Genomic DNA, 24429 nt, shown 5'->3' with positions numbered 1-24429 from the left:
TATGCTTATATAGACATACATACTGTCTATATAACTTTGTGTTACTTTTGTTTTGCATGTGTTTTTTCTGTCTTCCCGCCTGATATGTGAGACTTCTGCTAACAATCACAAGTCTCCATGTTTGTTTTGACATCTATAATTATGGCCTTGCAGTTCAGTCTGAAGGTTATTTTGGTATTAGGCCTCTAGCATGGGGTTGAGGCAGGACAGCAGGAAGCTGTGTAGCCCTCCCACACATTTCGTCCTGTTGGGTAACCTCGTCACCAGAAGGTGAAACGAGGCTGTTGGTGACATGTGTCATTGAGGTGGCCGACTGCAGCGTTAGCGGTCAGAAGAACTGCAGAGAAATCTGCTGAGGGAGCAAGGGATACATAATCCTTAGCATGGTAAGTGGTAAATGGCAGACTCTAAAGGTTGTTTAATTTCATGCATTTATGTTTAATTGTATTTCTTCCTTGCACAATTCAAAGTGAGCAAGCCTCCCCGCACAAATTAAGTGTAAAAAAATAAAATAAAATGCAGGAGTAGAGTCAGGAAAGCAAGATGTGACCAGCAGGTTAAGGTCGGTTACAATATTCACTGCATTTCAGCTTAGGGAAAGGCTGACAAAGATGGGTAATGACTCCTGTTGTTCTTCCTTCTGTCTCGGTGTGAGTGAGAAAGTGAGTGAATGTGGGCTAAAGCAGAGAAGCAGACAGAGGTGAGTAATGACTCTGACATTAAAGAAAATGGAGAGTGGTGTTATAATAAAACGCTAGAAAGGAAGAACACTGCAGAAGTGTCAACACAACTGGGTGCTTGTGAAGAAAGAATTCAGTTCCTAGAAGTCAACTGAGCTGATGAAGAGGAACAGGTCGTACTACCACTTTGGCTTCAGCTTTTCTTGGTTTCCCAATGGAAAATTACTCTGTTTTATTGCCGTGAACAACAGGGGTGTTCTTCTTGAAAGTTTCAGACTTTTTCTTGCAGCAGTGAAAAATGTTTATTGCTTCTGCAAGAGGTCTGCTTCTTTATAGCCATCCATAAAACTTAAAAAAAAGAAAAAATGTTTTGTTGTAGAAGTGTCTATCTCGAGGATTGTTTGTACTTTTTCCCAACTGTTTGTAATGAAACAAATCTTTTGTGATGGCATGATGGCATATTGGAAAGGGTACCAACAAATTTAGTCAGTCAAAATGTCCTTTAGTAATTTTATCAGTTTTACTATAGTTCAGAACATGCAACCTAGCATACTGTAACTTCCCCATGAAGACAGAAGGCACATTTGTCTCGTATATTGCATATATATTGCATATTTTTGTTACTAGCAAAACACACCTCTGCATATTGTAGTTAAAGTATTGCAGTCTTGGCTTTTTATAGACTTGCCAGAAAATGAACTGGCATACACTGAAACAGGAATCCTGAAAACTACTGAACATATTTATTTATCTAAATGGTTGAACCTTTCAAACATGTCTCAACACTTTTTTAATTTCCTGTAGCAGCAAGCAGTGTTACAACAGGAACTGAAAAGACTGAATGGTAGCTTGTAAGAGATTATGCCTCAGTCAAAAAAAAAATTGTTTACCCTCAAGACACTTGTCTTTACTTTTACCACTCCAGCGATATTGCTCTCATGTGTCAGTAGTTGTAATTTCCAGGGAATCTGGAATACTTTGCATTAATAGAAAGCTCTGATGGGCGCATCGTTTATTCGCTATTCACTTGTGACTCTTGTGTATTATTAGATGTATGTACTAGTCTTCATTTTAAGGCTTTTAGGTTTGTTGACAGCAGTAGAAATACTAAGCATATCCTAACTTTACTCCCTGGACCAGAAAAAAAAAAGTCTAGAAACAAAAGGCTCTTGCAGGATCTTGTTCCGTCCAATGTGATTGTCCGTTCAGTGCCAGTGAGTTGGTGTAATTTGACCTGGCTGAGCAGATGGAAGGTAACCATGCATGCACGTACCGAGAGATTAGCAAATGCTTCAAGTGTACTGCTGGGACAAAACCAGCATGAGCCCAACTGCAGTCAAAGTACTCAAACTGTGAATGCCTCCTACAATGACTGTCCCCCTTTTTTTCCAATAAACAAAACCATTCAAGTTCCAACTTCTGCTTTTAAACAATAGAAACAATGTATTTATTGATCAATTTTGTTTTTAATAAAGAGAGAAAGGAAGGATAGCAAGAGAAAATGATAAGAGCAGACAGAAGAAAGTGGTGGATTGTATAGTGACATGTTCTGGGATGTGATGGAGGTTACTAAGCAACTTGCAGTCTCTGAGTAGTTAGCAAATCACTGCTGAGACTTGAAATCGATGGACACAGTGCAATTACTGAGACAAATGCAGATGGTTAGGAACGCCAAGGTCTAAAAACCCAGCACTGAAGTTAGGAATGAAGGGCTAATGCTTGTGTTGTAACCTTAATGACTGTCTCCAGTGCAAACCCGTGTCTGGGGGAGGATGAAGAAGCAGAGAAACTTTAGAGGTCTGGGAGGACAAAGACATCCTAAACACATAAAAGCACCATCAGCACGACTTTGAGGACTAAACATGTAAACTGGATTTATTTATTTATTTATTTTTATAAATAAAAGCTTGCTTGGCTCTCCGTCTGTTGCATTTGCTCCTGTTTCTGTCATTCCTTGCAGCAGCGTGTGCGGACCAGCCCCTCATAAAGCAGAGTGTCAAGACAGAGCTGCTGATTACCAGACTGAAGTTGCCGTCTTCATTTCCTGTTGCTTGCTTGTTGCTTTGCAGGGGCGTTAGATTCTTGGGTAAATGCTGCCAGTCCTTTGGCGGAGCGCTTGTGTTGAGTCAGTAGGGGTTTGTGGTATGTGTGAGTGTGTGGTGTTGTCTGGTTTACGGTAAGTTTATATGTTCGCAGGCGCATCAACTGTGCCAGACTGTAGGTACTGTCTTTTGTCATGGCTTTCAGTAAACAAGTCACCTTATTACTTTCAAGCATATTCTTGGGGGTTTCTGTTTCACAGAAAAGAGAAGCCTGTGGATCACCAGTTATTATCACAGAAACATAACAGAACATTGTTTATCAGTGGGTTAAATGTGTGGGTTAAATGATGCAAAATTAAAATGGGAACTAAAGACTTCTCTGGATGATGAGATACATTTTAGAACATGTCTCAGCATGAGGTTTGGTTTGTTTTAATAATAAATTCTGGTGTACTTTGTTATAGGAAGAAAATCAGACAAAACTGAATCTTTTTGGATTCAACAAACATTTTTTTCTTGTAAAGGTCTATCACATAAAAAACCTAATAAAATACACTATCATTTGTCATTAAGTTTAAACGAGTTTTTGGAAAGTACTTTTCCAGGTCAGTGCATCAGATCTCATGGCTTTTAAATCTTGTTTATTTATTTATTTTTTTTTTATTTTTTTTATTTTAGGAATTGTGTGCAAAGGCTTGATCAGGGCAGTTTGGTTTTAAAATATTTTGATGTGGTCCGAGTTGGAGATTTTATTAGCAATTAACCAACTGCTTGGTTAGCCATTATGTGCATAAGCGTGTAGACGAGACGTGTGTGGCGGACCTGACGACCTTGGTGCCGCCCCTGATGACCTGCATGTCCACATTGCAGGTTCCATTTGAATGAGCAACAAGATTGAGCTCCGAGAACTCAGCCTGCATGGACAGAGAAAGAGAAAGAGCACAGGACAGTTTAAATTTTACAACATGGTGATAAAAACGATGCTGCTTTCCATGAAAAAGTCATTTCGTCTTTCTTTCTGTGACTTAAAGATACTTTGAAAACACAGGAATATGACAATTACTTCAATTTGCTTTCAGGTTTAAGTTTTTGTGTTATAAACTCTGATTATATTAAATCTACCCCAGACTAATTCATTTTCACTAACTTCTTGTGCAGTCCAATGCACAGGGGTGAGCAAAACAGCCAACCACTGTTTGTGCTCCGCTTACTTGTTTCCATACTCTTGACTTTACTTCACTGCAGACATAAGCCATGCTGCTGCTCTTGTAAATAATGCAAGTTGCTACTCTTTGGTGTGGTTCAAGACACGGCGAAGATTTCTCTGTGACTCATAGCCAGCGACTTCTGTCTCGTCTGGTGCATATTTCATTTCTGTGGTGAGGCTTGAGGTTTCACATTAAGCTCTATTAGGTGTGAAACGGTTTAATGTGAAACCCCTGACAATAGACATTTGACATTTAAGCAACCAAAATGTGTTGCAAAATGGTTTGCTGGTTAGTTGGCGAAACCAATATGAAACCAAAATGTTTTACAGGGGAGACTTGAAACAGATACCTTGAGCAAAAGTGTAACGAGACGACAAAGATTTTTTTGAGTGGCTTTTATTGGACGTCTGGGTGGTTTTTAAGGCACAGATTTAAACGTGGCGACGTTTTGAAAGAGTGGCAGATCTACCTAATTGAAATATTTATAGAATCAGAAAAAATAAGCTCTAAGTGATCCGACTTTTGCATATGATTTGACTTTGTGTTTATCGTTTTATAAATATCTTTGTGTTGCTACAAATCAATAAAACAAGCAAAACAGGTGGAGAGCTGCTAATGCTGAGGTTCTCCAGGTGAGGATGAAGGACAGAACAGCTTAACTCAACAGAAACCCTGCAAAATTAGCAGCTAACACCATCATATCACTTTTCTTATTAGAGAAGATCTTAGCAAAATTATTCTTTACCATAACATTATTATTGAGAGGGACAAAAAAATAATAAAACAACTTATTTTGATGGTTCTTGAGTGTCAGAGCTCGAATGCAGGAATAACCTCTCAAACTTGGAAAAGAAAAAGAGGATTTCCAAACATTGCTTGATGGTTTATGATCTGTCCCTGTCTGTCTCAAACTTGATATTATAAGAAATGTATAACAGAAACAATTTGTGAGTAATTATTTTAAAGAATAATTGGTATAGGAATTGACAAGAAAGACTGTTTGCCTGTGGGCCTGCCTCAAATAGTTGGCACTGAAATCAGTGTAAAGGTTCAGCTCTGAAAAGTTGTGGAAAGGAGCTTTGCACAGTCTAATTGTAAACTGTTTAGATGATGTAAGATCCTCAAACTACAAAACTAATAGTAAATACATTTCTTCCTATAGATCAATGAAGTCCTTCAAATTCAACCTTTACGGACCTGAAATAACCGTAGACGTTTCCATGTATAATGCTGAACATGCTGTCAGCTTCCTCTTATCTCTGTCATGATCCCCTTTAACCTTTTCATTAATTATTCTGATGCATCATAGCTACACAAATCAATATGATACCTGCTCCACTTTGATGTCGTATTCCCCAAGGACCTTCTTTCCTCTGAACACTTTTGCCCTGAACAAAAAAATAGAGAGAGGAAAGGGTTTAGAATGCCATTTTCAAACTTCACAGTTGTATATGCTGCCCTCTACTGGAGCAAAGCATCTTGTAGATCAAATTACTCAAAGTAGGTTCCTGAACATCGAGCGGCTTTCTAGATTACCACTGTGGGCCTTCTACTTTTATTAACTGAGATCCAATAGCTAATAAGTTTCTCTCACAGTCTAAATCATGCATGTTCGCCGGTCTCTTGATGTTCTCTGTGCTGTCATTTGATTAAGAGTGACATGGACCCAAGTAAACACACAGCAGTAGACAGATGGAGAGATGAATGGAAGAAAAGGACTGACAGCGAGGGGACGAAAACGACCTCAGCCAAAATAACCCAAAATACCCGGGACGTCTCATTATGCAAGGATCACAGATGGTTTTGCACTGACTCCATCATCTAATCAGACACTGATGCTAAATAAAGCACATTTGAACTGTTGGCCAGAAAGAGCATTATATTTTCATCACATCAGTGATAACGTTAGTTTTCAAGAATTTCATTACTTCCTCTACAGTGTTTGTGATGCCATTTCACAGATTTGTAATTTAACTTTGTCCTTTAAAAATAACAGCTGATTGCCAGTTGTTTTTTTCTCAGATCTTGAATCTGCTTTTTAATTGCAAGCCTTTCTTTCTGTGCAGTCAGTTAGAAATGTGTTTCATACGTTCCTTTCCACAGAACCAAATTGGACATTTTGTCATGTAGCGAAGAGGCATCTGGTTCAAATTTAATGGTTCGTCAGAATCAGACCATCTGTGAGGGAAACATTCAGAGTCTCTGGCTCTAACCTCCAGTAATCAATAACTTTAAGTAAAATGGGTGACTTTAGGTTGGAAATGTATCCAGCCTACACAATGTGAATTGTTGCCCTAATGACACCCAATTCACTCATGTCTACAGCAGCAGCAAATGGCATCTTTACAACTGAAATGCATTTTTAATCTACAACGTTAATTCAACGGTTTATTCCAAACATTTATTGAAAACAACCTCTATCATTTGTCCCAAAGTAATGAATAGTCACATTTAATGTGCGATCGCTCTCTGTGGGTCACATGTCAGTCCAACACAGAGCTGCACAATTATAGTGTTCAGTTGAAAAACAGCTAATGTGTCCTCTTTATTCACCTCCATCAGTTTACAGCAGTTATTTGGAGCATAACATGTCAAAAAACACCAGATACGAGTCTGAATCATAAGAGAGTTTATGAGGGAGGGATTTCACAGGTCAAAGGTGTGATTTATTTAAAGTTGCAACTGCCGGATGTGTGTGTCATCCTGGATAACAAAGGATGGCCAAGTATTTTACAAAATGGTTTCATGCCTGATTTGCTGAAGAATTTTTTCTGCATCATAATAAGAACCCCATACAGCGCAACAGTTCAGAGATAACTTCAAAGTGCCTGAAACACGTAAGGATGTTGATGGATGAGGTGGCCGGTGCTATGTAATCCATCTTGTTAAAGCTACAGCACAGATCTTGTTTCCCCTCATTAGGTCTATTAGGATAACATCATTTACAGATCATCTGACCAAAACATTTGAGATGCTCTCACACAGTTTTTCATGTTGCATGTATGCTGACATGTCTAATAATATTTTTTGTGAAGCATCTTAATATAACGATCTGAATCAAATGTTATGAATTATCAAGTTCTGTCATGTACACAAAGCATGTGTGGTAATGTGACCCAGAATGGCACACTGGGTTATCATCAGTGCAAACACAGTGTCTGCATTTCTTAGTATGAGATTAATCAACATTACTAATGAATGACCGCCACAAGCTTTAAGTAGCATGTTTGTAATTTCCATTGCTGAGCTGCCTGTGTTTAAAACAAACATTTTGGACTCTACATATTAAGTCATCACACCACGATTTGACATGTCCAAATTACACTGCCGACTGGCTTAGCTGGAGAAAAACACACATCTCAGACTTTGTCAGGTTGGTAAATTAAATGTGTTGCCACAGATCGGTATGTAGTTTAAGCCAAACATCTTTAAAGTCCACAGAGAAACAAGGCTTCAGCAGGATGGCGATATAAGCTCCTTTAACATGTGCATGTTATGCTTCATTTCAACTCTTTTTGAACACATGTTTCTATAATTATGTTTTCTTTTTTCTTTCTTTTTTTTTAGCTCTGATTAACACAGTAATCTTGCCTGATGACTGCTGGAACTACGGCACCTTTTGCGACCCTGCAAGGATAAACTTGCTAGATAATCAATGGATGTATAACAATAATAAAACAAATCCTGTAAAAAAAAGAAACACAGAGAAGGGTTACTCTACAGTGAAGTGAATTCCTTGCAGAAATGCAACAGGTGTTCATTTTTATGTAAAAGTCCCTCAGTGCCAATTTAATATGTAGACATCTGCAAAGCTGAATGATTGCTTTTTAGGGATCTCGTGGAGATTAAATGAAGCTATAAATTCTCCATGTGTACATTTTATATGGTAATTGCAACCATATCATCCATTCATCTCCCAATTCAGCCATTTCTTTCGGTAATTTATTTCGCAGTTTCCTTTTCATAATCCTCATCACACCTTTAACTGGGAGCTATAAGTGTGGTCAAAGATTGTTCTGCCTCTGATCAGCATTCCTGCCAAGCTGGTAGCACACATAACTTTTGCTTAAAACTTCTGCCCTGAATACCAAATTTAAAAGTGAGCTGAAAAAAAAAAGAAAATCCAAAATATCTGGACACTAACAGACTGAAGATAAAGTTTGCAACAGACCTCTGCTTAGTGTCATCAGATATATTTCCTTTCCGACTCTCTCAAGAAATGTATCCAGTAATACGAACAGATTTGTATTGTCTTTTTTTAATAATCAAACAATCCCTTATCTTCTGCACAGAGTGATGAACATTACACAAGCCTTACAACTGGCTTTGTAATTCGATGAAGATGCAATAACAAGATGCATTCTGAGGTTGTAAACAACAGATCGACCCTGGCAGGTAATCTTTGCAATTTCCTCTAATTTGCAGCAGGAACAAGTGTCTTAATCTCAAATACAATTAAGTGGAGTTTTATTAACAAAAAGCTCCATGCAGACATATGCCCACATGTTGCCTTGTTTGAGTACAGTATACAGCTACAACATTATTGAAATCACCATAAACGCTGTAGAAAATAACATTCCAACCTTATCAGTTGGCAAGTATACAAGTTGTTTTTCTTTCTTTTTTTTTTTTTTTTCAAAAACTGCTGGTCACACACTCATAACATAAATAGCATTACATTTTCTTGTTTCTACAAGACATTCTTGTGCTAAAATCTTCATCTTCGTCAATGTTCATTTGTACAACTGTCTTCCTAAATCACCCAAACTTCATACAGGAAAGTCTCAGGGAACAGGAAACTCTTCATGAAGCGAATTTACTTTGGTAATTTATTTCAAGCATCGTCGCTAATATAGATTCATTCAAGACATATCTATGGAATATTTTAGCTATGGCAGTCTGATTAATCAAGATGTGCAATTGGAGTCAAAGGAAAAGAAAACAGTGCAAAAATACAAAAAAAAAAAAAACATTTGAATGTGTCAACATTATTCATGAGGTTAGCAGCTAAAGCAGACATCCTGAAATAGATATCTGATGACAGGAGTGGGGTACAGTAAAGGCAGAAAGGCAGATTAATTTAATAATGACTATAACTTAGTTTGTTCTTATGAATTTGGCAACTTTCAGTTTTATTATGAAAATTATACATGAATTCCATACTAGGAAAGACAGGGAGTAAAAACTGAGCAAATAATGCAAATAATGAGAAAAGACCAGTCCTTATTTTGATAGAAAAGACACTTTGAGACTGAAATGAGCCATAAAAATTAATGAGACAGGTTGGCATTTGAGGGCTGATATATATCTCTCTGTTTGTGAGATCATGTTTACCTTTGCACAATAAACAAGGCCTTTTGAAGCTGATCAGAAAAAAATGTTGAGAGACTCCAAATAATTTGAGGACAAGGACATATTTTTTTCTTTGTGGCAGTCTAAATCTCGGTGACTTCGAGTTGTAGATAACAGGATAATTACATGCATAAATCCCATCAAAGGTGGTGAACTGTGGTGCAATAAAAACAGCATGAGCAAAGTATCTTTCACTCTGCACAGGGAGCTCAGCAGGCTAATTTTTTTCAGTGGTCACTTGATGGGGATCACAATTTCGCTATCGATCAGACGAGTCAATGACTCTCAGAGAGTCTGTAGATATTAAGCTTTTTGAATCAATTCAGCAAAGTGTATCAGGGAAGAGGAGAAAAGAGAGATGAAAACATAATAAAAAAAAGAAAGGAATGGCTGACATCTTTATTTCAGGACCAAGATAATGTGCAGTAATTATGCTGTCCAATTTGGCAACAGTGCAGGAATCAAACATCAGTAAATCACGACACCAGCAGTTATTCGTTTGGTTCCAATATTTCCTGTGTTCTTTCTTATTCAATTATTACCAGTTGATTAAAAAAAGTCTAATAAAACATACTTTTACCTCTAAAATTTTATTTTAAAATGTAATCAATTGCCCAAATCAATATCATCCGACAGCTTTGTTCTACAAATGATCTAATCTAATGAGTTTCAGTGACAAGAACATTTCGATGTCCATAGTAAGGATATCGAAATGTTTCTGCTCCCCATTAAATCACTACACATTACAGGATATTCACTGGTGCTTCCTTACACTTCACCTATTATTATTTCACTCCTCTTTTACCTCCTCTTTGTTTCCACTTTTTCCTTTTTTCTCACTCCCATAACCAAGCCGTGGTTTGGCCTCTTCATGAATAATTATTTTCACCCATCTGTTTTTCCCCCCTCTGTTCTGCAGCTGAGTCGACGTAAGGACGCATTAAGGAAAAGTGTGCATTTAAATTAACCAACAGGATCATGATCAGTTTAATGAGACGGAAAAATACTTTGGGTTGCTGTGGATTTTATACTAAGATCTACATATAAAACCATATAATGAGAAGATAAAATGCAGTGGTGAGAGATGCGTGCGCTAAAACTAGTTTTAATTACCACCATTTTGTAGTAGCTTGTTAGCAGCTCAATTTACATTCATATCACCAGAATGACTTGGGTAGTTTAACCTGTTTTTTTTTTTTTTTTTTGGTTTTTTTTTCTCGTTCTTTAGTAGATAATTACAGAAGCTGCAAACTGGCTTAGGCTATAAACGGAAAGGAATTATTATTCTATTATCATCAGGCCACTGCTTCCCTGCTATAATTGAACCCCTTTGATCCACCCTCTCCACTTTTACTCTCATCCCAACATCTCCGAAGGCATGACCTGGCAACACACATTGCATTTAACTGCAACACAACATGACTTAGTGGTTAAAAGATACCATTTTATTTCTAAAAGAGGAGAAAATGACTTTGACAATGGATTACATGGATTAATACCCTCATATTAATCTCAACATAGCTACAATTCCTAGCTTATGTGTCACCAGTTGCTTGCACTTCTCTGCTTTCATCAGCTTCCCCTTCACTGATACAGTGCATACAAATGAAAGTACAGTCAATAAACACAGCATTTGTATGTTGAAAGCATAGTATATAATTTCCATTTTCTATGGAGACGTTCAAATGATCCAGCAGGTTTAGATTACAGTCCAGGACATGATACTTATACTTTAGGATCCGTTTGGTCGTTGACTTTGAATTTAGTTTTCGCTTCAGTAGATTCTTTTGTTTGCTGCAGAGCTTTCTGAAAATCACTCTATTTATTCATTTCACATGTATTCCCTTGTAATGTTTATAGCTTCTATGTCACCTCTACTCATTCTCTCCTGTGTCCATGCTCTACCACAGCTGCTCAACATTCGGTTGTTTCTTCTACCAGTAATCGATCCCTGTCAGTGTTGCCTTTGCACACTCCTGAGATTCTGATAGATTCTGATGATACAGGATGTCAGATCCTGTATCATCTGATGTCTTGACAGATGACACAGGAAAGATTATTTACACCTTTCCAGTCATCTTCAGTTTCTGAAAGTTTGTCAGCTTTCAGAAAATACAAGTAGAACATGGAAAGACTTGAAATGCAGAACAAAACCACAAAACACAAAGCCTTTCACAGTTAGGAAAAAAACATTTGTGATTTATATGAAAATCCCAATAAAAGGGTTAAGTTACAAACTCGACATATCTCAAAAATGCAAATGAATGCTTTTCAGACGTGAGTCAAAATGATGTCCTGTTCTAACTCTGGTTCAGACAGCAAATAGTTCGGATTAGACAAACACATAAACACACCCACTAGACGCTCAGATTAACCTACTTCCTACTACCTTTTTCACTGAGACCTAAAACCATCGCTTAAACATTTGTCTGACATTAGCCCCTCAGTATCAGTGAGGATGTCAGCAACATCAAATTAGTCTGATAAACCAGATTTCTCTCCCTGCCACTGTGACTGAGCCTGCATACAAAGCTCCAAATCAGAGTATCGGCTCATCCCTTCTTGCCTGAGGTGAAGATGTCACCTGAATTATTCAAGTGCATCACAGGAGGCTGTTACACCTCCTCTTGCTTTTACCCACCCTGTCGGCGCCCTGCAGGGATCCAGTTAACCCAGAGACAAACCTTCCTCACACTCACTGCATATATGACGTGTCATGCATAGTGTCTGGCATAAATTGACAGTATTACACCAAAACGCAACAGTGCATAAGCCAAGCCGTGCTGTAACGTTTAATTAAAACTTAATGAAGAGAGGTTTTGCCGTGGGTTGTAGCTGTACATCAAAAGCCAATTGATACTTGCACTGTTTTGTTTATGTATATATACTGGGTAATCCCAGTTGTTGAATGTAAAGTTTAAGTCACTGACATTTCTGTCTGCACAAATCACTTCATACAAGTTGGTGAGATTTCCAACAGCTATGCATGTCAATGAAAGCATCTAATACTTCAGTTTTTTTGGTTGAATACTCCTGCCATCTTTCTAGGCGCTAATAAGTGAGGTGTTACTTGTCTGGAGGCGTTAGAAGGAATAACCTCAAAAAGTGTTTAACTGGTCAATCTTTCACATATACAGGGAATGAGCCATGCTTCTGTGCAGACAGGGAGAGTTTAAAGAATGATGAAGTTTGTTTGCTGGCCATTCGGTGGTACAATCAATGGTTGACGGAGGACCAGTAAGAGCTGAGAGGTTATAAAACTGTCACACTTTATATTTGCTAATGGAAAACAAGCAGATAAACATAAATATCATTATGATTCGATCTTGTGTGATGGGAGGACAAAGCATTAAATGAACTGGATAACAGCTTTGTTTCCTGTAATGGGAATTTCTGGTCCTTCTATGTTTCAGCCCACATTTATCCTAATGAAGTGAGGATTGTGACTTGTTAAGCAAGATGTCTGTTACTTAAACGCTTCTATTATAGAGTACCCAGGATCTGACGGATGTTAGTGCGGAGCTATTAAGATTAAAGGAAAATATTGACAAAAAAGCAAAGCAATTTATCATAATTAATAAAGGAAGTAACAGATGAAACAAGAACCTGACACAAAAGATTAATGTTATATTTTTTTTTAAATTGGTTGTTCCAAGTCATCAAAGAAAGAGTCAGAATTTTGATCTGAAACTCTGAGGTCTCTTGACATCCTTTCCTCAAAATCATTTTTTACAGCTATGGCAATAAAAAACAAAAATGTATTTATGTACAACAACTAAGAACATTTTCCACTGATTTTTGAATTCATAAAATGGGGAGAAAATGCTGGCGTGAGCATGTATTGCTAATTGAAGTGGTCAGTGAACACTTCAACTATCAAATCCCACATGTTTTTCAACTCGCAACTGCAATGCACACACTTCAGCGGATGCAATTCCCAAATCCGAGAAAGCCGAGAAAAAAGCAAATACACTCAGGAAACCGAAGCATAAAAAGAACCAGGACTGATTGCAAGGATATCAAACCAAATAAACAAATAAAATCCTTTGCAACTCCTATAGATCTTAACAAACAGAGCAAATTGTCAAAATTTTGATAGAGCACAACTTTAAGAGAGCTGAGTAGAGTATCACTAATGAACCAATTACTTTCACTAAATTTCAATTAGTGAATTAATTTACTTTAGGAACTGGATTAAAGCTGAGAAACATCTTCAACATTTTTAAATAAAAGTTTTGCATTCAAATGTAAAGGGAGGTTTATGCTTTTTATTGCTTCACAGCTCAAACTTACTGCACAGAAAAACATTGCATTTGACATTTATTCTCCAGTTTCCCTGCAGTTTCCCTTCATTAAATAAAACCTGAGTGTAGAAGATGAGTCTGTTTTGCGTGCAGCTCCCAATCTGTGTGGTCTTATTGCATTACTATGATGAATGGTGACCCGTAGGTCAGGCTTTCCTATCATGTACAAACACACACCCTTTTCCGTTCGGCGCTTATTGTGAGGAGGATTTTTTTTTTTTTTTCTACGTTTCTCAGAGCACCCACTGGCAGCACATCTGTGGTAATGACAAAGACTAATCAAGGGAACATCTTGAAAGTAGCAGCAGAGTTAATTGATTTCTTGAAGTTTGACTAAAATCCTGCTGGCAGATACTCAGAGGGCTGTGTGGGAGTGTGAGTTGGTTTTGTCAGTGCGAAGATAATGTTAATTTTCTTTTTGTCCTTGTGATGCAAGCAGGAGTGACAGTAATCTTTTTCATCTTGTCCTCGTTATTTGACAACTTGTTTTTTTTTTTTTGCTTCTTGCACAAGCATTCGTCTTTCTGGGCATTTTTTTTTCTAAATTTGTCCATTTTTATTCCTGAACTCTTTCATACAAGTTGGCTATCTTTGTCATAGAATGCATTACTCAAATATTTGCAATTAAATCATGAACCATGAAACTAATAATATTATATTTCTTAGATTACTTTATGTTAATTTTGATGTCAATGACTAATAAACCTCCAAAAATCTGTTTCTCAGAGACTTAGCATATTATAAAATTTCAACAAAACATTAGTACAAACAACAAAATGCTGGCTTTCTGAAAAGTATATCTACTTTAGTGTATGCTGTACTCTAGTTCAATACCTACCGAAGGCTACATCTGTATTAATTAGTCCATCAGTGAAGTGTAGCATGTAGGTGATTGGTCTGTGGCTCTGAGGTGTTAAGAAAGCCTATAGATTACTTTCATTGTGGCCTTCAGCTCATGCTTCATGGCTCTAAAGGTTTCTCACCTTATGTAATATTATAATTTTCTGAGACAAACCATTTCGGGTTTTCATTAGCTGTAAGTTCTAATCCTCAAAATGAACAAAAATTCTGTGGAGAACTGCCTTTAGGGTTAACACACAACATTTGTAGCTATTTCTGAAGCTTTGACTGAGTCACCAACTTCATCCTTTAACATCCATTTCTCTAAAACCGCATTCTAATTTGTTTGAAATAGGATATTAGCATAATCTTCTTACACAAATAAAAACAACACCTCAGCAGCATCCAATTAGAACATAAAATATGCCAGAAATGTTCTGTCATAAATGACAGATTATAAATATATATTTCTTATAGTTCTGAACTCCGGTTATAAGTGAATCTTCAGACCTGATTCAACGGATGTGGCCGACATACAATAATTTTGGAAGAAACTGGAAAAACTTGTTTCACTACCATTATGAGACAAATGTGAATAAAGAATATAACGCATAAGGAAATTCTACTAGTCTTGTAACAATATAAACAATAGCTGAGAAGCTTGAGATCTCAAAATCAACATGTTCTAAAGGTTTATAAAAAAACTGCTTCTATGTAAGTAAACCTTGTTACGCTTTATTCATTATTTTTTAATCTGTTTCTGTATTTGATAAATACAACTTTGTAATAGTAGAGCCTTTAGGGATTAAAATACCCTGCAGTAAACCTAGTGAGAAATTCTGACCATTTAAACATCAGGGTGAGTTGTTGCATCTGCTTTTCCTCTCAGGTTGTAACCAGTGCAGCTCGCCATCCTTTTTTTTTGGGTGTTTTTTCAGACTAAATGCAGTGCAGTTTTGTTCTCAGCTCCCCCGCTTGCCGGGAGACAAAGCCAAACAGTTCCAGGCAAATGTCTGCAATAAGAGCTTCTTCAGTCAGAAGAAAATCGATATTGTCATCACTGCAAATTGTTGTTTTTGTCAGCGAAGCATTTAATGAGTGTGGGAGGATAGTGTAAAGTCTGATTAGAACTTTATTCATTTCCTCTATTGGAAACGTGGAAAAGAGAAGAAAATAAAACCAAGTCTAGAATCCTTAGATTATGATTTGGTCAGCAATGCCAGCCAGTAAATTTACTTTGATTCTTTTGATTAAAGGCGTTACATCGTCCACTGTTATTAGTCAGTGAGTAATTTTATCAGACTAAAAAAAAATAATCATAAATTAAATATCTGTTAATATTTTACTCCACAGTAAAATGCACTAGAGATTTGTCAGACTCAGTTAAAGGAAGATATAAAGATTTGCATTTTTGTATCCCCAGCTGATAGACTTTGCTGATGTTAATATTATAATACTAATGCTAACATTTTGTTTTTTAAAAGTAATAACTATTACTCTTAATAATTATTACTTATATTTGAGCTTTGTAAGTAATATTTTAGTTATATTTAGTCTTTTACATATTGTGGAACCATCGGTTCCAAACGGCGGTGAGTTGTGATGATATGGGTTATTAGTTAGTGAGTGGCTCACCACCCAGGGCGTCATCACCCAGGGTCATAGCGAGGTAATCTTTTTCTATCACTTTTCTGAATGGCTAGTCAATAGGCAATGGGTTACCCATTAGACTTTGTCATCATTTATGCTCAAACTCATAAAGTTGCCCTGCTATTATTTGCAGTTTTTCTATATCCTTCTAAATAGTATGGGGTTATATTTGCACATTTTACTCAGTTTCACATTTCCTTCGATATGAGCATGCTATTTTTTAAAATCGACAATATTTTTTCTTACATGACATATCTTACTAGCTGTTGTTTGCTACAGTTTGTAAAACTGCAGTCTTTGCCGGATCCAGTCCAACTAAAATCAGTGATACTACAATAATGTAAATACCATGTTATGTGCATACCCATAATTATATGTATGAAGTGCCACAGTGTAGAAGTAGCATCCAAGATGTATAACAAAACCCCTACAACACAGTCAAAGCTTAACAAACAGGCCAAATCCAATTGTACAAAATGAAAAAGTCAGGTACTAAAACATTAACGCTGCTTTGCAATTTCCTGTGAGACCAAATTAACTGAACAAGGCAGAGCTGTGGCTAATGGTCACAAGTGAGATAAACAAATTAAAGTTTGACCAGGAATATTTATTAAAAGTTATTGCTGAGACAAAGAAAGTAACAGAAATGAGTCAAAGACTTTGACTGTGTTTGCGTGGAAGTATTGCTAATGAGAATTCATGAAATTAACTGAGTCTCCATAGAGGAAAGATGAATGCTAGCAGGAAATTTCTGCATTGTTCACACAGTATTTACAAACCGGGAGACGAGAGAGGCAAATACAAACACGCGATTAAAAGTAGCCTTGTACAGAATACAATATCAGCTTTCAGCACCTATTTTTTCATGAACTGAGGTGGGAGAAGAAAAAAAAAAGGACGAGGGTAGATGCTATGTTGCTTTATATCAAGATAAGCAGACATGAATTCATAACACAGACTGATTCAATTCACAGGGGACATGATGACAAGGTGAACTTGTTGAGACAGAGAGGCTCAACAGCAAGATGAAGGACAAACAGAAAAACCCTGCACATAATTCTGCAAAGCCTTGAGTAAAAGTTATAATTTTTATCTTTTTTTTTTTTTTTTTACTTCTGCAGTTAAACTGAGCACACTTGTGACGACTGCTTTAATGCACACAAGCACAACCAAAGATACAGTAGCAACCAGGAGGAACATTTCAAGCTTATTAGAAATGTTAAACCATTCAGAATTAAATATTGACATCCAGTAGCACTTAAGTTTCTCTCACAGGCTCATATCAGCAGTTATGAGTCTTCACAGACCTAAATAAAGCATGATTAAGTTCCCAGTTTGAGCTCAATGTTTAGCTTTTCTGTGATTAAACAGAATCTAAATTCACAGGGAAAATATTGGGAATATTCTGTCGATTACCAAAAATAATAAGAGCAGAGTTTTTAAAAAGACTGGCTATTAAAATATGTTAAATGTAATTTCTTGGTATCAAATTTTAGGTTTAAAATTGTAAAAATGTAAAATTATCACAAATATTACACTTTGAGTCAGGACTGGTTTAAAGGTTTAATTGTTAAACAAGAAAAAAAATATTGAATTAAAACATTAATTTTCTACTGCAAACCAAGGACAATTGCAAAATAATTGTTTTGTTTTCCTTTTTATTCAAGTCTGCACGGTATTTTTCATTGTTTGCAGCTGGAGAAGACTTGCAAGCCATTCCTCTTTCATTATGACTCTAAATAGAGTTTAAAAATTGCAAAACTTTTAGAACCGTATAATACTGACGACTCTTCATTCAGGTAAACTTTGAATGCAAACTTATATCTTCTTGTTTTCTTAGAAGGAGCTTGCATATCATAGGTCTGAATTAGACGGCTGCTGCCATCTAGAGATGTCACATCAAGTATTCGGGTTTCTTTTCTCTGAAACCTAAACAGAAGTGTTTGAAAAACTAATAGATGCTAGTAGATGCCTTGGGCAGACTCTACCTTGTGCCTGATGACGTTTCATCCAATAATATGTGTTAACTGTTCAACGGTGTCTCAGAGAAAAGTCTGAGCCAGACTACAGAACTCACAGAATCAGAACCCAGAAGCGCAAGCCCAGTTCAGATGTTTCAGTCCACATGTTTAGGACTGCAAACATGTTTTCACAACAAAGGAATCGCCGTTTCACTTAAGAGACAACCTTATGGCCCTGAACAGCTGCTGACCCAGGTTTTTCTCTCCACTCAGCTTAGAAATGGGTCATTCTGAGTCACAGTTGCGGGGACCCGGTCCAGTTCATTGAGAAGTGACACAACAAGACCCTGGGAGAAAATACATTGTTTCTTTATCAGTTTCTCAAAGGCTGTTTCCTGGTGTTGAAATTCCTGCTCTTTCCCTCTTCCAAACTTGTTCCTTACATTTTATAAGGCATTTAGAAGTTCAAACATTTAAACTCATATCTTAAAGAGAGACACTGATAGATAGAGTGATTATTAATTGGTTAATTCTTGATTAGACTAGCAAAGAGTTTATATGATCATGTAATTTCCAGTTGAAAAGGTTTGTGATTCTGGACCATATTTTTCAATATATGCAAATATCATTTATTCAATATTTTACCACGTAATGAGTAAGCTTGCTGTTGAATTTGCAGTTCCTTACACCTAATTAAATTGTCTTTGTTTTATTTCAAAGCAATACGTGTAATCGGTAGGTATTCTTCATTTGATAGTAACTTCCCACTGCGGTTTCTGAAACATTCATATTAACACTTACAAATTAATACAGTGTACAACTACAAACATCTCCCTGAGTTTTACCGTCTGTGTTTGCAGAGTTATCATCACTTTACGGTTTTGGTTTGCTGTGTTGACAACATGTATGGCTCGTGGTGTTGTGTGTTTGTTTTTTGTTTTTTGTTTTTTCCACTGCCCACGCGGCTCATTTGTCGTGACAATGCTTGGAGCATCACGGTTAATTTAAAGCAAGCAGACATATATTGCTTTCCCATTTTTCAGACGCCATGCCTACTAGGCAGAGTCGAAAATAATAAAGTTTAAGTTTAATCTGGCAGAGAGGAGAGACACCTCAGACTGAAAGCTGCATTTACTGAGGCAGTTATTACTCAGTGCAACATCCTGCAACAATAGTCTTGAATTTATTGGTAACTGTGTCATCATTACCTGAAAGTGTTTATTTCAGTTTAATGCTCACACTGTGAAATAAACACACGTAATATAAATAATTCATGTCAACAAATTTCCTTTGGGTTAAAATTCCTTTCAGCCACCTTTGTTAATTATCCAAAATTTCAAATTATGTTCTCATAAACACACATTAATGCAGAATAGATCTGAAGAAACTTTCAGCACCCAAATGGGAATCAAAATGAGAAAAATGACAACTCTCTTGTACAACTTTTATAGCAGTTAAAATCTCTCAAAATCAGGCATTAAAAGCTGATCTTTGCCTTACTTCCACAACTTGCAACCCAAACAAATAAGTAATTTTATGGTTCTTGAGTGCATGCTTGTAGCTAAATAGACCAAAAAGTTGAAGAGCTTTAAACACGTTTCCTAAAAAAAAAAGACCTGCTGTGCCGCAGATGACCTGATATTATGTGTGTAAGATTTTGAACAAAGCATGCAAATTAATCTAAGCCTAGTTGCTGCAAAACAATTTTCAAAATGGTAATGAAACTGATCCTTTTAAACACAGCGATTAATAAAATAAGAAATTAGAAGTGGATTTCAGCACATTACAGCATAAATATCTATAACTTAGAAGGACAGCTGAACCACACTAAATTATCCAGTTTGAAAATGAGATCTGAATTGTTTTCTTTTGGTTTTCACTTCAGTGTATCTCTTGTGTGCAGCTGAATAAAACAGCATCCTGCTAAACACTACAATTCTCCAGTGTGGCAATCTGGGCCACATTTTAATTTAAAGTGTAATGATGAAAAGCTTCAGTAATTTACTGGACAACTGCACAAAACACCTCCAATCCTCCATTGTTTCTGTGCATTATTAGTGAGTCACACCTTTAGTAAGCTGGCTTTTTCTCTAATGTTGTTCATCAGCCATCCGGCAGCTTGCTGAAATGTGAAATGATGCCTCTTTCACCTTCATAGACAAACAAATATTTTCAAAGTATGAATTTCCAAAGTTGTAAAGAAGCTTTCGAGCAATTCTAATCAGAAAAAAATCTGAGGAAAAATGAACACTATCAATATAAGTATGCATTTGAATAAACACATATTTTTTATGTGGTGGAGATGAAACTGGAGAAGACATTAAACAAAAAGACGGGATAAAAACTGAAACTACAAGGCCAGGAAGGAATTTGTCAGAGTTGTTCTTGAAAAATAAAAGACAATATATACATTTAAAATCACTATACCGAGAGGTGTTGAACATATTCACCCATTATCACTCACTATGGACTCCTGTTACTGGTTGGTCTGCCAGATTCACTTGATTTACTTCATGCTCTGCACGTATGTCATGCATAATTAATCTCAAGCGTCTAATTTGTGTCGCTGATCTATTCAGCCTGACCGGCCTTCATTTATAATCCTCCACATTCTCTTTAGTTTTCAACAGGAAATGGAAACAATGGTCACTTGTCACCACCTCCTCCACCCTAAATGGACCTGTCTTCTCCTCCACAAACCCTGAGATGCATATCTCCAAGATACTGATCGATAGTTAATTGTGATGTTACAAATAGGTTCACTCAGCTGCAGCTGTGTGGTCAGATCCATTCGGAGGTCGGGCCTGAGGCATTGTGTAACGTGGGCTGATCTAAGAGGAACCAACTGTGGGTATTTAACCAATGCAAGTGATTTTTATCACTTAATAAATATAAGAATACCAAACTTTACAAGATTATGTTATAGTTTTATTTAAAAACTAGTGGGTTTAATGTTTAATGCATAATTAGACAGCATCAGTCTAATTACTAACAAAGGGGAATGTTTTAATAGTGGAATAATCATAAAATATTAAACAGTCAGCACATATTTGTAGCTTCTGACATCTAACAGCATAGCAAATCTCATCCAACAACAACATCCTCACACAAACTGTTGCATCTGTTCCTCAGGCTGCCCCCAAGTGGTAGAAACCCAGCAAAATGTACACCTTTTGCTTGGTGGAGACACCAAGAAGTGTTGAATATCATCCAAAAGTCTTCTCTTAAAGTTAACACAACAAAGCTTTTGGGGGTTTTGTGCCTATGTGCCCAGAGTTTAGGTAAAGTATGTGTTTAATTAATGTGGCAGATGTCTCCCCCAAAAGCAATTTGCATGGCTAAGCAGTCTGTTCTCTGTTTTGGAGAGAAAATGTGATGATTTATTGCAGCCTCACGCTACAGATGTATCATTTATCTCAGGATAAAAAGACAATCTTCTGTAAAATTGCAAAGGGAGAGATTACCATAAAAACTTTGCATTTGGTAGGCTCACTTGTACTCTCATTTTACTGTATTTATAACATGTACTTATAGAGTGGACTCAGTGAAAGCAATATTAAATTTTATTCAACCATTCTGAGACACAAAATAATTGTGAACAAGAAACTGAAACTTAACATACTTTCTGAAATTGTCTCAAAGTTTTAGACCAAAAAATGATCACATTCACAACCTGTAGCAGAAAATGACCCCTCACAATAGTGAAATATTAAATTAAAGTGCTTTCAGAAGATATAGGCTTAGAAAATTTCAGGTCAATGTTAAATTGAATAGAAACTTTAGATTTCATGTTGTTAATTAGGCTCCATGTGTCTAGTTAATTATAAGCAGACATTAGTAGTAAGATTGTTTTACACAAATAATATGCTGATGGGTTTTCCTATATAAATTGTCCTGATTACTTTTAAGCTTATCAGTATTTATTTAACTCATGTCTGAAAGTTGCCTTCACCGATAGCTCTAAGGAAGCTTTTGAACTTTTGTTCCGAAGTTAAAAAAACTTAAAACTTATTACAGTGATTGCTTTTTGTCAAAATTTTTAATTATGTTTTTATTACTCCCACTGAGTCCTGAGAAATATCCAGAAACGCTCTGCTTCTTTTTTGATAAATCATGAGGTGAAATGGGTTAAATAAATTGTTAAACTGATTTATGAATATTAATACAACGTTCAATAATCACGCTACAGACATAAAATGTATAGTACAGGTCGTCTCATGGTGCTTTGTGTAGCAACACCGAAGCTCTCCATCTGAGACCTAAAGTAGAATATAAATTCCTAATCTAGGAGCTGAACAGATGATGCTGTTTTCCTTCAGTGGTTCATTTTAGCTCTCGGACTCCAGCAGCGATTGTGAAATGAAGACAGGCGCGTACAAGCGACGGGGAAGAACAAGAGAAGGTGAGAGCGGAGAGACGGTGTGAGATGAAAAACTCATCGCCTAAAGTATAAATCAGTTTTGTCAGTTAAAGCGGTAAGAGGTGATGTTGGTTTAATTGGGGTTAAAAGATATTGAACTGTAGCTCACACTGGACTCAGACTGGCCAGTAAAAGATGAAAATTTACAGCTCCACACACACATACATACACAAGGAAAAACGGTGATACTGTTTGGCGATACCATCAGGGGTTACTATCATTATATAACAAGAATGCATGAATTTGTTGACGACGCTTACCTGAAACTGAATCTGATAACAGATGACTGTGTGTGTGTGTGTGTGTGTGTGTGTGTGTGTGTGTGTGTGTGTGTGTGTGTGTAAACCTAATACGCCAAGAGACAGGTATGCAGGCTACCAGGGTTATCAGCAGCAATAGCGTTGCTGAGAATGCTTTTAAAATGGAGCTAATTTGTGTTTACAACACTATTCTCCACACATGGAAAGCTTAATGATTTATCAATTAATCCTGTCAGGCTCAGCTAAACACACCTGGCAGAGTCTCTGGGTGAGACAACTCGTGTAGTAAATCTTTAATTGATCAGCTGCTTGCTCTGGATGCATTTGAGGTTTCCATGATCTTACAGCACAACTGAGGGAGAAACGTAAGAAAAGAAAAGTGTGTCTTTTTTTTTTCATTTTCTGACAGGGCATCACTGCTGATGATAGTTGAGCTTCTTCTCACTTCGTTTCAGCGCACCTGGTAAGGAACCTTCGCTAGTGTTGGAAGCATGTGTGACCACAGACAGAAGAGTTTAGAGAGAGAAGCGCAAACTCAAGATAGAGAGCAGAGGTGTGAAATGAGAATATCAAACATTTGCAGAAAAGTAATTTAAAATGATTTAATTTTAATTATAATATAGCAACTCCCAGTTCTTTTAAGTGGGACGTGACAAAATACAAATAAATAGAGCATATACTCAAATGCTTGAAGATACAGCCAGTTCACAATATGCTATAAAATGTTTTTTGCAAAGGTTTAAAAATACATATTTTTACAATCTGGATTTAAAGGAGGGTTAGTAAATTTCTAAGCAAAGTTGTGAACTGAATTTTCCAGAAAACGCTTCCACTCAAAACATCTTCAGCAGTAATACATAATTCACTTAATTTAAGAAAGGAAATATCTGAAATATACAAAAGTTTCCACTTCAAATGAAGAACTCTAACTTCTCATTTTTGTGTTTCAATCTTTTTATCTTCTTTTTACCAGAAGATAAAAAGGCCTGATGTGTTTTTATGTCACTGGACATATTACAAGTGTTGAACCACGGACATGATTTTTTTTTTTTTTTTTTTTTAAGAGAAAGTTTTAACAACGGATTTTAGGATTAGACTTTAATCAAATTTTTGGTTTTGATTACAGAATTAATTATGAGTTTGATTATAACCATGCAGTACTGTCTTCTAGTCCTACCTATTTGTTGGAGAAATACAAGCATTTTGCAAATGCAATAAAATGTAAAACTCTTATAACTTAAAGACAAACGTGAAGCTCTTGATTTATAGCTATTTTACATTCTGTTGTGGAATTAATTTAATATTTGTGCCAATTGAATGTATTCTGCTGAGTTATTTAACCAGAAACATTATACTTTCTCTTTAGCATAATTTATGATTTTAGTCTGAATTTAAATTATTTATTGCTATGTGAGAAACACTTTCTTAAAAGTACGCTGTAGCAGTGTTAACATCAGACTGAGTGAGAGGTGTAAATGAATAGACTGTAATACATGTTTTGTTCTTTGCATTGTTTCAGTGAAAGCAAGTCAAAACATTTATTCACTTCAAGAAAATGTGTTAATTTCTGAAACATTTACATAATACTCCTTCAGAATCCATTTTATTCTGAGTGTGAGACAAATCCCTTACTTTTTAGGTCGAGGTCGAGTAAGCTGGAAGACAATAAAAGAAATGAGTGATGATGAATTTTGCTTTTTAAGGCCTTTCTG

The 24429-nt window shown here is 36.3% G+C and overlaps 1 protein-coding gene across 1 annotated transcript in view; it reads right to left on the bottom strand.

Annotated features, from left to right (window-relative positions):
- The window catches only part of syn2b (synapsin IIb), a 75886-nt gene that overhangs the window by 30012 nt on the left and 21445 nt on the right, over positions 1-24429 (bottom strand). Inside the window, exons 2-3 of the mRNA XM_015044446.1 lie at positions 5261-5318; positions 3545-3636 (exon numbers count right to left, since the gene is read on the bottom strand). Coding sequence (XP_014899932.1) covers positions 3545-3636; positions 5261-5318 — 150 coding nt within the window. The remainder of the gene's footprint in view (positions 1-3544; positions 3637-5260; positions 5319-24429) is intronic.

This window comes from Poecilia latipinna, unplaced genomic scaffold, assembly GCF_001443285.1.
Source record: "Poecilia latipinna isolate Pla-1442-1.1 unplaced genomic scaffold, P_latipinna-1.0 Scaffold675, whole genome shotgun sequence".
Classification (NCBI taxonomy): domain Eukaryota; kingdom Metazoa; phylum Chordata; class Actinopteri; order Cyprinodontiformes; family Poeciliidae; genus Poecilia; species Poecilia latipinna.
Note: the sequence above shows the minus strand (reverse complement) of the source record. Positions and strands in the feature narration are given on the sequence as shown.